The sequence below is a fragment of the Astatotilapia calliptera genome, chromosome 11 (genome assembly GCF_964374335.1).
Source record: "Astatotilapia calliptera chromosome 11, fAstCal68.1, whole genome shotgun sequence".
Taxonomy (NCBI): Eukaryota; Metazoa; Chordata; class Actinopteri; order Cichliformes; family Cichlidae; genus Astatotilapia; species Astatotilapia calliptera.
The window spans coordinates 15785448-15801686 of NC_137432.1; the positions used below are offsets into that span (position 1 = coordinate 15785448).

The 16239-nt window shown below is 38.4% G+C and overlaps 1 protein-coding gene and 1 long non-coding RNA gene across 2 annotated transcripts; one reads left to right on the forward strand and one right to left on the reverse strand.

Annotated features, from left to right (window-relative positions):
* Positions 1 to 603: 603 nt before the first annotated feature.
* On the reverse strand, positions 604 to 12756 carry LOC145431768 (uncharacterized). The gene is made up of 2 exons (XR_013912064.1): positions 12626 to 12756; positions 604 to 1173 (listed from the first exon to the last, which is right to left on the reverse strand). It is a non-coding gene; the product is annotated as an uncharacterized LOC145431768 (long non-coding RNA).
* Positions 4016 to 16120, forward strand: LOC113032688 (galanin receptor type 1). Its single transcript, XM_026185721.2, has 3 exons — positions 4016 to 4828; positions 4922 to 4987; positions 12654 to 16120. Exons 1-3 carry the CDS (start codon positions 4160 to 4162, stop codon positions 12972 to 12974), a joined length of 1056 nt encoding a protein of 351 aa, XP_026041506.1. The 5' UTR covers positions 4016 to 4159; the 3' UTR covers positions 12975 to 16120.
* The last annotated feature ends 119 nt before the right edge of the window (positions 16121 to 16239 follow it).

The following is a 16239-nucleotide window of genomic DNA, read 5'->3' on the forward strand; positions in this document are numbered from 1 at the left end:
CTGGTACCAAAACACAGGCATCTGTTAAAGTTAGAGCCGTCTAATGGGATTTTACATTCATTATTGTCACCAAAACGAATGTTGTTGAATTCTTAAGGTCTAAAAAACACATTTAAGTCTGTTTGCCAGGCCCTTTGCGGGCACACAATATCCAAAATATTAATAGCATGCACACAAATGATATGTTTTATTACACTGAAATACTCTTGTGTCTGTTTGCTTTGCTTGTTTTGCGCCTGACCTTTAAAATAACAATTATTTTGAGCATTCAGAGGTCACATGCAATTGAATCACGCCCAAATTGAATGTCTGTTGAGATGTGAGTGCACTCCATTCTGCTTGCGGCCTCACCAGTTACTGTTCACCGGGAGGCACGCCGAGTGTCGAGTTGCACTTGTGGTAATCTGAAAATCTGGCAGGAGCAGAAAGTACGGAGTTATTCCACCTTGACCTGTCCTCATCTACGCCTTTCACCCGCCTTGCCGCTGCTGCCGGAAGAGCTCGATAAACCCGTGAGCATTTCATTTTCCAACACAGCTCAGGGTAACGGAGCACAAAACCAACGGCAAGGCTGTCAGGAGAGAAGAAGAAAGGCAAACAATAGACAGGAAAAAAGACTTTACTCTCTGACATGGAAGCAATCACTGTCCACAAGGAAACGATTTACAAGCAGAACATGCTGTAAATGCATTAAAAAAAAAGACAAAAAAAGTCTGTCCACGTTATGAAATACGTCAGGTGAAGGCAGCAAACTGGATTTAAACAAGGGCTGCCTGACATTCAAGGCAGGGGCGGCAGATTGCTGTAAAGTTAGATGGATGCGAGTAACCTTTCAAGTAGCTTAACAGCATCGTGAAACAAATATGCTGCCAATTTAACCTGCTGCATTTGATAGCAATAAACTAATTACAAAGACTGTAAACAAATGACTTTGACACAACGCAGCCATATGTCCAATTCAAAGATTTAGCATGCTTCAGCAAAGGTCCGTCTTGATTTCTGTCGGTGCCTACTTGCTAACACAGTAATGTCAAGCTGTGCAGGATGCAGTAATAACACTCTGCAGATGTGTAGCTGAGATCAAAAAGGATGGCCATATTTCCAAGAAAATCTCTAGTTCCTTCAGGATTTGAGGCTGATGCCAGAAGTGGTTTCTTCCTGGATGTTTCCTGTCTGTGTCATTGAAAGGCAAACAGTAATACAGTGTATTACAAATCCAGTTCCCAAAAAGTTTAAAGACAGTGTAAAATGTAAACAACAGAATGCATTGATTTCTAAATCTCACAAGCATGTATTTTATTCAATCGTAACAGAACATAGAAAACTTCTCAAATGTCTAACAGGCCAGTAAGATGGCTGGGTATAAAAAGAGCATCTTAAAGAGGCAGAGGTTCATCACTCTTAAAAAAAAGGAAAAAGGAAAAAAAAGAACTACATCTAAATTTTACGAAATAATATTTTGGAATAATTTCAAAATAATGTTTCCCAATGTAAAATTGCAAATACTTCTAGTGTTTTGAACCTGGAGAAATCTCTGTATACACAAGGGACAAAGCTGAAAGTCAGTATTGGATGCCAGTGATCTTTGGCCCCTCAGGCAGCATTACATTGAAAACATGGACATGACTGCACGGGTGCAGGAACAATTCCAGAAAGCCCTGTCTGTGAACACAAATCTCCATGCCATCCACAAATGCAGGTTACAGTTCTGTCATGCAAAGAAGAAGCCTTATATAAAGATCATGCTGCTAGGTTCACTTAAAATGGACTTAGGCAGAGTGAAATACTGCTCTGTGCTCAAAATTTGAAATTGCTTTTGGAAAACATAAACAAATTGTCTTCTGGACAAAGATTGGCCATCCAGCTTTTTAACAAGCCTGCATCTCTGATAGTGTGGGGACTTTTCTGGGAAGGCTTTGCATATTTGAGAAAAACAATGCTAAACTGCACACTGCATCTATCACAACAGCGTGTCTTCATACCAGAAGAGTTAAGAGTGAGGAACTGGCCTGCCTGCAGTCCAGACCTTTCACCAACCGAAAACATTTGGAGCATGATGAAAAGGAAAACACATCAAAGAAACTCCAGGAGCTATAATCCTGTATTGGACACGAATAGGATAACATTTCTCTCCCAAAAGTCAAGCAGCTGGTCTCCTTAGTTCCCAAATGTCTATGTTGTTAAAAGAAGAGTGAATGCTACACAGTGGTAAACATGACCCTGTCTAAAGTTTGTAAAAACCCACATGAAACACACAGTCATGAAATTTAAAATAGGCTGATATGTTCCTGGATTCTGTTTTTAATTACATTTTTGGAAACATTTTCCCAACGTTTTTGCAATTGGCTTTGTATAAAAAGTTCCCACGGGAGCTCGAAAAGGAAAAAATGTCTGAATGATTTAATTAAAAGTTTCAAGGAAGCTCCAAATGTGGCTCCAAATGAACGATATTGCTATATTGAAGCTACTTCACCTATAAACAAGCAACAATTTACAAAATCACATGTGCAAACAGCTGACTTATTACAGAGTGGATTAAAAAGGCGACACAGTAAAATCCATTTTCCTAATCAGCACGAGGGTAAGGAGCACCATGGTAGACTCATTCTTTATTTAAAGCAATTCACATCAGGTACAATTCTTGTTAAGGGTCTTTGAGCTTATTAACTGGTTGTATGCATGCTCAATCATTCAGGTAAGGATGACTGAGCATGCATGGTTAAAATTCACTGAGATTCACCTGTAGTGCTCAACAATAATACATTTCTATAGATGAAGAGCAAATTCTAAAAATCCTGAGTAATGCTGGAGATTATTGGTTACATTTATTAGCAGAATGGCAGATATTTTGCAGTTTTACTGCAAAAAATAAAACGGTCAAACTGCTTTTCTCTTGCAAGAATTTGCAGCATTTCTGTCGTTGCTTTTTTTTTAAATAGTACACAGCGCATCTTCTAGTTTTTGATTGCTGCCTGCAAGACAACTCAAGCGACTTGAAAATGTCACTTTGGACTCTTGGAAATTGGCTGGTATTAATTTATTTTCACTGTTGCTGTTTAGAGGGAAAAAAGTCAGCGTGCCCCTGTGTTATTTCCAGTCGCTTTTCCGCCACGTTATTCACAGAACAATAAGTTAACAGTTCATGCATGACATTCTTGTCAACTTGGATTTGAAAAAAGACTCCCCAAGTCTTCTGAGGGATCACAACAATCTGAGGGAACACACACAGACACACACATGCACACTAAGGTCAACATCTGCTAAACAATCTTCGTCTGCTTGTGATTTGATTATTGTTCATATTATTGAGTAACCAAAACTTAAAAACTGGTCAAATAAGACAAATGAGAGCTTTCCTAATCAGAAAAGTGCATCAGAATGTACATTTCCTTTTTACTGGGTGAAATAAGGCAGACATTATAAAAATGACACTGCAACCAAGTACCATTTGTTATAACATGTTTCGGCAGTTTATTTTCTTTCTATGATAAAAGCCATTTAAGCCAATCAGACCATGACTGGCGAACGATATTGTTTTGTGGTTTATTGCACATTTGACAGACCAGCCCTGTGATCAGAGCAGCATTTGCACCTTGGCCGTAAAGTATCACAAACAAACTGAATCTGATAAGGAAAATTACTTTGACGTTCAGTTTTAATGGGATGGTTTCGGAAACACGTAGAATAAACAGTATTCCATTAATTCTCTCTCTCTCTCGCTCCCCCCCCCCCTCTATTTCTTGGGAGGTGGTATTGATGCTGACGTGCAGCGGTAGAGCCCAGCCCCTGCTCTAATCTGAGAGGAAAAAGTCCCGACGCGGAGAAAGAAGCAACAGACTGGATCGGCGCGGTCGCTGCGCGCTCGGGTCAGGTGCGCGCCGGGAGAGCGACTCCAAAACGCGCAGCTGCAAAGCTGATTTAACGCTGCACAAAAACCGAGATCGCTTTGAAATATACACAAATATAATATAGAAAGCTAAGAGGGGGATTTACCGAAGTCTCGACACAAAGAGCAACAATACTGTCTGCAGGAACGCTGATGGAAACGTACCTGACCATAAACCCTTGCCCAGAAAATTCCGTGCAATGAAGCAGCACAGACCAGCTGCAGGTGCCTTTGCTTACCTTTTAACTTAATCCGAAGAGCAAAGAATAAATAATGAACTTGACAGACTCTGTTTGGCTCTTGGAAGAGCCCTGGAACCTCAGCCGTGTGGAGGAGGAGGAGGACGAGAAACTTTTATTCGGGATCGGCACGGATAATTTCATCACGCTTCTGGTTTTCGGGCTCATCTTTACGCTCGGCGTGCTGGGCAACTCCATGGTGATCACCGTGCTGGCCCGGAGCAAACCGGGAAAACCTCGAAGCACCACCAACATATTCATCCTGAACCTAAGCATAGCAGACCTGTCTTACTTGCTCTTCTGCATCCCTTTCCAGTCCACTATCTACATGATGCCCACTTGGGTGCTCGGTGCGTTTATTTGCAAATTCATCCACTACTTCTTCACTGTTTCTATGCTGGTCAGCATCTTCACCCTATCCGCTATGTCAGTGGACCGATACATTGCCATCGTTCACTCCAGAAAGTCGTCCTCTATTCGGGTGGCGAAGCACGCTCTTATTGGTGTGGTGGTGATTTGGATACTCTCCCTGGCCATGGCTGCGCCTATCATGTATTACCAGAATATTTTTCAGAGAGGGGAAAATCACACCTTTTGCTGGGAAGTGTGGCCGGATCAGAACCAGAAGAAGATCTATGTGGTTTGCACGTTTATCTTTGGTTATGTGCTGCCTCTGCTGCTTATTTCTTTCTGTTATGCAAAGGTAAGAAAAGGCTGTTCACACAGGTCAGTGATATAATTAGAGGAATTACTGCTAAAGAAATGTACATTTGACTTCTGTATCCCTTGTTTACAGGTGTTAAATCACTTGCACAAAAAACTAAGAAATATGTCCAAAAAGTCAGAGGCATCAAAGAAAAAGGTACGTATCATAGCGATGTGTTGGGTGGTTGGGGAATAGCCATTATAGTATAGCCATTGATAGTTTATGCATTCATTTTTTTGAATAAAGAATAAGAATTCACTCAAGTATTTGGCCGACCACAGTCCAGCACCTATAATTTGGTGCAGGAATAGCCATACACCAAATCATTACCTCCGACTCTCCCTTGTAGCCAGAATAATAAATATAAATGCAATATTGTGTACGTGTACTATTAACTGGTGCACTTGAGCTTGATGGCCAAAAGGTAATGCACAATCAAGCTGCCATCTAGACTATCATACTCTTTGGAGGTCATTTGACTTTCCTGAGAGTAGCTATCTGCAGTCGCCTACTTGATTACCGATACGTCTGTCTGTTATATGTCACAGCATCTGATAACTGCTTACAATGTTACAAAGCCAGGAGTACAGACTCCCGGTCAGTTGGGGAGATGGACCGATGAGGATTTACATGTGCTTTCGTGCGTACTTCTCTAGAAACATGCTTTTATGGCCTGAAACCTAAACAACTGTGGAAAGTGAATCGGGAATTTCTGATGTTCTGATGATTTATTGTGTTTGCTATGCGGGGAGTCCTGGAAGAGATTGTCACACCAATAACTTTGTGATAAATGGTCGTCCAACAAATCATTAAACCCTGTAATACATAAATTACGTTTGCAGGTACTGAGAGACTAAAATGAATGTCAGAAGAGAGCACTTTTACACACTTTCAGAGGGAATCAGCAGCTGCAGTGAGGAAAAATACAAGCCGGTGTAAAACTGACAAAGATGAGAATTTTATACTGAAAACTGGATCATGTGTATGCACTTTTGATGAATATGCATGTTTTGTGTTTCCTTGGCAGTATCTCTCTGATTAGTCCAGTGTGTCTTAGGAGAAGTGTTTAGTAATACCTACAGTCCTTATAGGTCAGAGGTGTCGAACTCCAGGCCTCGAGGGCCGATGTCACGCAGGTTTCAGATGAGTCCTTGATCCAACACAGCTTATTTAAATGGCTAAATGACCTCCTCAACATGTCTTGAAGTTCTCCAGACGCCTGGTAATGAACTAATCATTTGATTCAGGTGTGCTGACCCAAGGTGATATCTAAAACCTGCAGGACACCGGCCCTTGAGGCCTGGAGTTCGACACCCCTGTTCTAGGTTATTACTTTATTACTTTTATTTCTATCATTTAATCTACAAACAGGTTAGAGGGATTTAAGCTACTTACACTTCTTTGTCTTTCCTCTTATGGTGTGAAATGGCAGACACTAAATGAAACACACTTTCAAGAGGAAACTATTTTTGGACTGACACGTGTTCTGGCACAAGCACAACAGTGAATCAAACCCCTGGTTGATTTCTCAGCAGCCTGACTCAGAGACTAACTTGGCTGGTACCAGTAACTTAACCACAGTGGCTTGGTCATATTATATGAAGAATAGTCTGGGCTGCAGCTTGGAGTGCTGGGAAATATGCTTTACAGCTTTCTTGATTTAATTAAAAAAATCTCTTATCAGTCCTTTAAAAATACAGCGAGGAGGTGGCTTAGCTTATCTCAACATACAGTAAATACTGGAAGCTGCTATTACCCGCGTACAGTGCTAATGAACTTCTTTCCTGTCGTAACAGTATAAACTGGGCTATGAATTAAAACTATGGGGGCTTTGCAGACATTTTCCCACAGATTTATTGAAAACATAATTCATATAACAAAGTAGCACATACTGTTGGGTCTATACTTTGTTAGACAAATAAACCACAGTGGATTTTAATTCAAACAGATATGATTGAAGTGCAGACTTTAAGCTTTAATTCAAGAAGCTTTGTAAAAATGATAATTTACTGGTTAAGGAATTACAGCAATTTATATACACAGTGTCCCATTTTCAGAGGCTCTAAAGTATTTGGACAATTGACTGAGAAGGTAAGTAGCGTTACCTTGTTTTTCATGAAAAAAGAAGCAGACACATTATCTGGATGGAGGGATGGACAATATCTGAAGTTAATTCAAAGTGTTGAATTTATAGTTGATAGCTTTTCACTGTATTTTTAATATGAGACCTAAGGCGGTGTCAGATGTTTGGCAAGGGAGGCCAAAAAACAAAACAAACCTCTCAGAGAGATAGCATAAAACTTGAAGAGAGGCCAAAACAATAATCTGGTTCATTTTTCAAAAGAATGAATGAACTGGCCAGCTCAGCAACACTGTAAGAACAGAAGATAACTAAAGTTCATGATGACAAAATTCTGTGTGAGGTTAAGATAAACCACTTTGCAAAATCTAACCAATTAAAGAACACTCTCAAAGAGTTCGGTACGCCTTCATGAATGCAAGAACAGAAGATTTACCACTGGCTACGCTAGCAGCAGTTTAGACTTTGCCAGAAAACATCTACAAGAGTCTGCAGAGTTCAGAGAAATCTTTGGGGAGATGAAACGAAGATGAACTTGTACCAGGATAACCTCAAGTGAGCAGTATGGAGAATGAAAGAAGCAGCTCATGATGTGAAGCATACAGCACTATCTGTAAAAACTTGGAGGAGACAACTTATGGTTGTCAGTAGAAATGTATCACTGGTGTTTATTGATGACATGACCGCTGATAGAAGTAGGAGGATGAATTATGAAGAAAACTCTCTGGTCAGATTCAGCAAAATGCTGCAAAAACAATCAGACAGTGCATCAAAGTGCAAATGGTTTTATAAGCGAAAGCTGCAAAGCAATCCAAGTTTCTAAAGTCCCAGACATGGAATGTTCTTCAAATGCCAACGGAGTCACCTGAGCTCGACCAAGTTGAGCAGCGTTTTGTGTTCATAAATGCAAGACTGAATACAAAACGACCCACAAACAAGCAGCAACGGAAGGTGGTTGAAATCAATGTAAAGCATCTCAAAGGAGGAAGACATGATGTCCATGAGTTCAAGACTTCAGGCAGTCACTGCAATTCTTATTCTATTTAAAACAGTCCTCAGTTCATGCAAACCCTCTGGGGTCAAGTTAAACCTCTTGAATTAAAGTCCAAGGAGCTTGAAAAAGACAGCGACTGGACTAATTATAGTTTTTCGAAGATGCCTCACCTCTCATCCACGAGGCTTCTTCTTTTCAAGGGCCTAGACTACCATGACTTTGATGACTGGGAACATACACAGACTCTTGAATTAAAGCTGTGGGTTTGTACTTCAATCACATATTAACTATGGTGGTTTACAGAGGCAAAACTAAAAAAAATGCATCTTTGTCCAGTAAATTATGGACCTGACTGTTTTGTCCAAAAAACACCAAATTTCTCAGGCTCACAATTACAACTTGAAAGCTGACCTGAAGGTTTAATCTGCGATAAGATGATGTTATGTAAGAGCAGACCATTTCAGGACATCCTGTTGTCTCCATCTTACTGCCTGTCAAAAATAATCCCACAAATAACACCCCAATAAAATGAATCGGTGAACTTAGCTGTTCCCCACTTTTTCTGGGTTGTAGGCTATAACTGAGAGGTATCAGAGTCCTATCAGTTTACTGTACATGAATGAAAATCTGCATATTTTTCAAAATGCTGATTAAATCCATTACGTCTAAAACATATCAAATCCTGATGAGCCAGATGAGCAAAAATCCGACTGACATTCTGGTTCTAATCTTCTTTTTCATACTATTAGCACACAGACATATTATCAAGGGTTTCCCTCCATAAAAGATGAAAATCAACAGGTAAAAAGAATAAATTGCATCTGGTGAAAGCAAAGGGAATTTGTGCAGAAATGGGTTTAACTTAGGTCTCAGCTGCTCTCTGTCAGGCTGGTGAAATATATTGTTAAAAGCAGCTGGGAAGACCAAGGTTGCTCCCATGGCTGTTGTGAAACACAACCAATGTTCTTATCGACTTCAGCCTCACAGAGGAGGAATCACACAGCCTTCAAAAGTCACAACACACTGTCAACACACAAATCTAGGAAACCATAGGGAATACGAACCTTTCTTTTCTGCAAGGTCTTTGCAAGGAGTTGATTTTTTATATATGTGTCACATATATGCTACAAATCCTTTCTGATTATATGTGTCTGGATTTTTTTCTCTGTTTTAAATCTGAGGTTGAGGAGCCATGCAGTAAGCAGTGTTAAATCTTAGGAGTTTGAGTCTGTTATGCAGATGGAAAACACAGATGGTTATAGATAATTACAAAAATAAATGTTTGGCCAAGTCATTCTGAAATTATTTAAGAATGTGTGTAGGCTGTAATATGCATATCTGAAGCCTGGGAGACTGAATGAATTGACTGACACCCAACAGCATGCAGTAATTTCCCAGTGACTTCGGGAGTAATGAGAACAATGTTGAATGAACATTTAAAAAGAGCTGCAGAAAACTGTGAATCCAAATGATATTTTTTGATTACTAGTGATGATTAGTTGTGGAAATATCAAAAATGTAGCACAAACTTGCCAAATGATAATTTCCCAACATGATAACAGTTTTTCTTGTGTTTCTCTTTGAAGAAAAGTCATCTTGGTGTCCATTTTTGACTTTAAAAACTCGAAAGAATCACCTTTGGGTTGTTAGGTAAATCAGTTCTTGAGTGATGAGCTAAAAGTTTATGACAGAAGGTGTTTCTGCTGCAGTCGTTTACAATAACCTAACGACTGCCTCTCTGTGGGTTTAGGGGAAGATGTGAATGTTTTATGGACACCATTCAAACAAAACCCTGCTTTTACTGTAATACTGCGCTAAAACTGTGAGAACCTGTTCATAGTCACCGTGTCTTTGTGTCTATGTGTGTAGTTGTGTTGGGGTCAGAAATATTTCTCTGGCCAGTGCTAACTTGTATCAAGACAAAAATGTTTACCTACAGTACCATGTGACTGGTAAAATATTTTTTTAAAACTATATTTATTGTAATTTATCAATGCAGTACTGTATTTTGTTACAGTTAAATAAGGATCGCAGGGCATTTCATCAGACCGCACAAATATTAGCCATATAAAATAGCATTATACTCTAAAGTCGCTCATGTGAACATGTTGCCTATACACACAGCACTGAACAGTCAGGTTAGTGGCTGGAATGTTTGACTCCATCAATATGCTCAGAAGTTCCTAACAGTGATTCTAACGATGCACACAGCAGCGTTCTTTTAGCGCCCGTGAATACTGCTGCCTGCTGCTATTACCAACCAAAAGACATATCCACCGTGATATCACCATTTGGTTTAAAACTCTGCATTTGGCAGTCATGTTAGCTTTTTTTTGGATCAAAAGCACCACATTTAGATGAGAGTATGAACTGTTGCTTTAATAGCAAACACGTTAGTTTGGATAGCAAGCTAAACTCTATGCTAGCAACACATTTTTGCTAAGTAATACACACACAGCACACATTTCCACACAGCAAGCCATAATTACTCAGATAATCCATTAAAAATTCTACAAACGTTCACCCCACTCAGAGTTGTCTTTTTTAATAGGCTGTAATCATACTTTTTAATGCTGTAAAGTTGAGCATTTCAAAACAGGAGTCTGTGGCGAAAGACTTGCTTTTTGGAGTCAAGTGGCACCGAGCTGAACTTCAGTTTTTGGCACTTCTTCATTGGTGTCATTTTTCTGCTTTACAGATTGTGCCTTTTTAGACTGAACCAAACAGCAATGCTGAAATCTACAACACCAAAACAATTAGGTTACCATCGAGACCTTACAGTCAGCTGATTTAGCAACTTTCTGGCATTTTTTGTGCTTGCCATAAAAATGTTTTTTAAAACCTTGTAGGTTGCATAGTTGTCATACAAGGAAATGACATATTAGGCTTTTCATTTTTCATAACAGTAAAAATACTGCATCTCAGAATGCTCTCCAATGAGGTGAAAATCTGTGCACTCATATTCATTTAGTTGAGAATATTTTCACTTTACACTTAACATCAGCTCTGTTACTTCTGACAGCTACTTGCTCAGATGGTTGGCTAAATATTATTTCTAACTTATACCCATCAAAACTTGGAAAGCTGAATTCCTGATTCAGGATTTTCAATATTTCCGTTATCTTTGATGAGAAGTAATTAGCCCTGCAATAAATCTTCTTACTACCTCAGCAAATCAAGGAGCATGTAATTAGTTTTTCTTCCTTTTTTTTTTGTTTGTAGGAAGAATAACATCGTTTAATTTCTTCTTCTTGGATATTATGTAAATTTAATAATAATAATAATGGATTGCATTTATATAGCGCTTTTCGGGACCCCTCAAAGCGCTTTACAATACCACTATTCATTCACTCTCACATTCATACACTGGTGGAGGCAAGCTACAGTTGTAGCCACAGCTGCCCTGGGGCAGACTGACAGAAGCGAGGCTGCCATATCGCGCCATCAGCCCCTCTGGCCATCACCAGTAGGCGGCAGGTGAAGTGTCTTGCCCAAGGACACAACGACCGAGACTGTCCGAGCCGGGGCTTGAACCGGCAATCTTCCGATTACAATTTGATTTATGATAACTGTCACATCATTTTACAGGTTTTGTAAGTAGCTACAGAAATGAGTTTATGACACAGACTGTGGATGAAATGCCACCAGTGACTCATTAAGTGTCGGGTGAAAAGGCATTTAAAGTACGTCTGCTTTTTCAAGGTTTTTAGGCCGTACTTGAAAATATTTAAACAGCTGTCTAAGGTCAGATCTGCTGTTTTTGTTCATACCAGTTCTTTGTTAACTTCATCCACTGCTCACGCACTATTTGCCTTGGGCACTGTGCTTAAGTTGATTGTTTTCTAATTGATAAATATGTTCAAAACTCTCTTAACTTTTTTGGGGGAAAACAGCTGTAATACAGAAGAACAGAACAGTCAACACAGCTGTCATGAGATTTAAGAATTAAACAAGTATGCCACATTGCCATGCTACTGAGTAAACCTAACAAAAATAACACGTAGCATTTGCAAATAGGAATCACCCAAATGTGCATGTAGAGATGTTAAAAGTCACTTATGTAATGTTGATTAATTAAAGTCTGTGGTATGGGATCATAATATTATCAGTGCAAAGTTCTCAGTATTTACTGTTAAACTCTAAAATGATTAAATGTAAATGGGGGTATGAGAAGGTTTATTGATGTGTGATGAGCTCCTCGATTCTCAGGCCAAAGAAAAATGGCATATCAACAAAGAATATTAATCCATTATCTTCTGAGTTGTTGGACATTAGTCATCCAAAGTCTCCTGAAGCGCACTTTAGTTTGGCTTGAAGCCAGAGCCTGCTTACTCTCTCTCTCTTTCACTTGCTGTCAATGGACTGTCTGACAGATCTCTCCACACACTTCCATTGCTGATGCAGAGATAAGAATGCAGTGATGTGCATACTGCTGCCAAAATCTAAGATATTGGTTAGCAAAAATAACTCATAATGTTTCTCAAGCAATGCATACTTAAAAATGAGCATGGTCTCAAAGACTTCTACTGGAGGGCAGGAACTTGATTATAGGATGTTAATGATCTCACACAATTTTTACAATGCAGATTGGTCCCAAACATGCCACTATCTCATCAATGACTTTCCAAGCTTTATTCTTCTATCGTAAACAAGACTTCAAGCTTAAATAGAATATTAAATTCTGTATTTGTTATCCTTGTGGATACTGACAAAATCTTACCTTTTTCCCTTTCCTTTGTGGATCCCAGACTGCTCAGACGGTGCTTGTGGTGGTGGTGGTGTTCTGCCTGTCGTGGCTCCCTCATCATGTAGTTCACCTCTGGGTGGAGTTTGGGACCTTCCCGTTAAACCAAGCCTCCTTTGTATTGCGGGTGGCTGCACACTGCCTGGCGTACAGCAATTCATCAGTCAACCCGGTCATCTACGCCTTCCTGTCGGAGAACTTCAGAAAGGCCTATAAGCAGGTGTTTAAATGCCAGATTAGAACCAGTGACTCCCCGCTCAATGACATCAAGGACATTCGTAGCAAAGCGGATACGCCGCCCTCAACTAACTGCACAAATGTTTGACTTTTTCTTTTTCTGTCGCATGGATATCGCGAAAGCTGTAATATTCCACATAAGCGCTGTTAATTTCACCTGGACTAGAGGGGATAAGGCACCAGTGACTGCAGGACACGATTACTGCCTCTTTGATCCGGCTGTGATTGCTACTGTACATGTCATCACTAATGGAAAAAAAAAACCTGTCTGAAACTGAGAAAAAGTCATCCTTCTTCGACAGTGACCTCTCTTAAACTGTAGAAAGTGAGTTTATTCAAATCAATGAATTTAAAACTCTGCATGAGGAAAAGAAAAACAAGATTGGTGCAGGTCCAATAAGTGGAAATTTTTCATAAAAAGTAAGAGTTGTATTAAAAGAAGCAACACATATATACCTGTAATACAGTCTGTTTAAATAAATAAATAAATACTTGTATGATTTTGCAGGATTTGGATTATTCAATGAAGAAGTAGTAAAGGATCACAAAATTCATGCATCTGATCCAGTGGTTGTTTTGCTATCTTTGTTTCTTTAGTGATGAAAGAGGTATAGGATAACATGCTAGCTGAGCTAGCTTGAATGAGCTCCTCTTAGCTAGCTGTTTCTAAAACAGGTGGCTCCTAGCTACATCCAAAACTGTTTCTACAAATTACATGTCATAAACTAGACACATTTAAGCCCAGTTTACGTGTTGCTAACTACTTTTAGCTTGGTATGCTAATGTTAACCCTGAAAACCTGGACAGTGAAAGCAAACAATGGTTTTCCGAAGACAGGAGTGTGATTATGGCGCAATAACTCTAAAAAGCTACTCTTTTGTTTCATAAAAAGGGTCTAGGATATGAAGGTCTTTAATAGTCCTAATGTGCTTGTGAATTCTAGTTAAATTAGTACCAAAAAGGCCCTTTTTAAAAAAGATTAGCAAGCATGACTCACTAATATCATGGAAACATACAATTTTGTTTCAAGTTAAGTTGAATGAAAGTTGGCTAATATTTAACTCTGTAGTGGATAACTTTTCTTTATTTTGTCTGTTGTTACAGACACCAGATTGAGAATTAAAACCAGTGCCAAAACTAGTTTACCAGGAAACTATAGGTGCCCATAGACTAAATCAACATTGTCTTAATTTATTTGGCAATGACTTGATTGTAATCCCCGTAGTCCATCTTTAGGGTTTAAGAGCCTGTTTTGATTTGATTGAACTATCAAACATGCTTTATAATCATCTTAAAGCAAATTTCATATGACTACAGACAATATTTTTGTGTAATAGACCTCTGGAGTTTGTGGTCAGTATCACAGCCATCTGTTTGGCAAATAGTCTGCTGTACCTCCCATTGAGGAAAAAATATGAAAGACTGGAACTAAAAGCTTTTTTTTAATTGTTTTTCTACATATTGAAGTTGTAATCATCACTGTGTGTGTTTTGGGGTTGTTAAATAAGGTACATCTTAACTGCACTCATGACAAGGATCATATACATGAGTATTAAATGAGTAACATTTTTCAAGTAAGCTGTCCATCCCTGCTGATGGTCCTTCACCGTAGATTAAAAATAAAAGACCTACTATTTAAGTTGCACTCTGCTTGAGAAACAATGTATTTTATTATTACATTTGGTTGTAAATACTAAAAGCTAAAGCTTATATTCACATATGTCTTTGGAAATCTTGCTGTACTTGCTTATGATGCTACGTAAACAGTTTTCAGATTGTGTTGTGCTGTATCAATCAGCCTGGCTGTTGAATGTACCGATGCTTGTTGTACTTTTCCTGGTAGCCATCTTTGTAACCAAGAAAACAACAGAACAATGGAAATGAAGAATTTTAATGTTGTACAATATATGTGATGTGCCAAATCACCGTATAGTAGCTTTATCTCAGTGCAACAAAATAATTTAAACTACACAAGATGAGAGCTTTAAATACAGTACTGCTCGGTATTCTCTGTAACCACAAATACTCTGCTTAAGATTTTAGTCCACAGCACCATCTTTCTCCTGAGAACAGCAAATACCGGTAATCAGGGTCATCCGAGTCTTGCCCTCGCTCTCATTGAGGCTCTTAGATGTGAGAGTCGAGGCTTTTTCTGACAGAGATGCAGTTGATGACTTTGCTCACTGTATTGCTGACTGCACAGATAATTATACCCACAAAGGACTCAGGATTTTTTCTTTCTTTCTTTCTTTCTTTCTTTCTTTCTTTCTTTCTTTCTTTCTTTCTTTCTTTCTTTCTTTCTTTCTTTCTTTCTTTCTTTCTTTCTTTCTTTCTTTCTTTCTTTCTTTCTTTTTTTTTAAATAGGACGTGCTTGGAAACCACATCCTGATGGTGTAGGGAACATAGCTACTGATTTCCGTAAAAAGAGTTAATGAACAACATTTTTCTTTTTAATCAAGAATGTATTTTCAGTTTGATATCACTTTTTATTGCAGTCCCCAAATTACAGTATAACTATTTTAGTAATTATAGACTACTGATCAATATTAATAATATGTTTAGGCATATCTAAGTACAGGAGAAGAAGATCAGAGGATACAGACTAAGTGGTTCCAGCTTTTATTCTGCTTTATTTGTGTACTTTTTATTATTACTGCTAACGCTGTGAGCTCTTTTAATTTCTAGGCTCTATGAGAATTTTATCCCTGCGTTCCCTTTGGTATTTACTGTTTCATGAGTACAATGAATATACTGTAACTGTAATGTGACGGCTATTTTCTTACATGTTTTATTTTCATTTTGAAATGTAGATTTATGGATTAAACTTTCTTTCTTTTTTTTTTCTTCAAAATTCATCTACTCCATGCTCAGTAAAATGTTTTTTCTCATAAATAAAAATGGAATTAAAAACAGTATGGTAAAACCAAATGTATGCACATACCATTTTGTGAGTAAATGCAATAAATGTAATTCTTTCTAACTGTAAGTTTCTGGAGAGACACACATTTGTACAACTTTTAGTGCATTTTGTTTAGTGTGGCTTGCTTTTTGACTCTGATTCCTGTATTAAAACAGCTGTGATATAAAATCAAAATCTGACAAAACAATTATATAACTCTCTTTTAAGTATATTGATATCTGGATTGTATTATGAAATATATTCAGGCTTTTGATTGTGTCTTATGCAGTGCTGCTTGTATTATAGTCACATTAAACTCTGGCATTTCCTCGGTGGAGTTGTCATATTCCATAAACAACACTTGCTCACATACATGAAATTTCACTGTGTTTATTCAAAAAGCGAATTCTTATGTCACACTGAGGCTTTATTTATAAAAGTAGCATTTTCTTAA

Excerpts from the sequence above, each read along its gene's own strand:
- LOC113032688 (XM_026185721.2), top strand. The coding sequence starts at position 4,160 with ATGAACTTGACAGACTCTGTTTGGCTCTTGGAAGAGCCCTGGAACCTC. Across the intron at positions 4,829-4,921 it reads TTTCTTTCTGTTATGCAAAG|GTGTTAAATCACTTGCACAA; the intron begins GTAAGAAAAGGC and ends CCTTGTTTACAG. Across the intron at positions 4,988-12,653 it reads CAGAGGCATCAAAGAAAAAG|ACTGCTCAGACGGTGCTTGT; the intron begins GTACGTATCATA and ends TGTGGATCCCAG.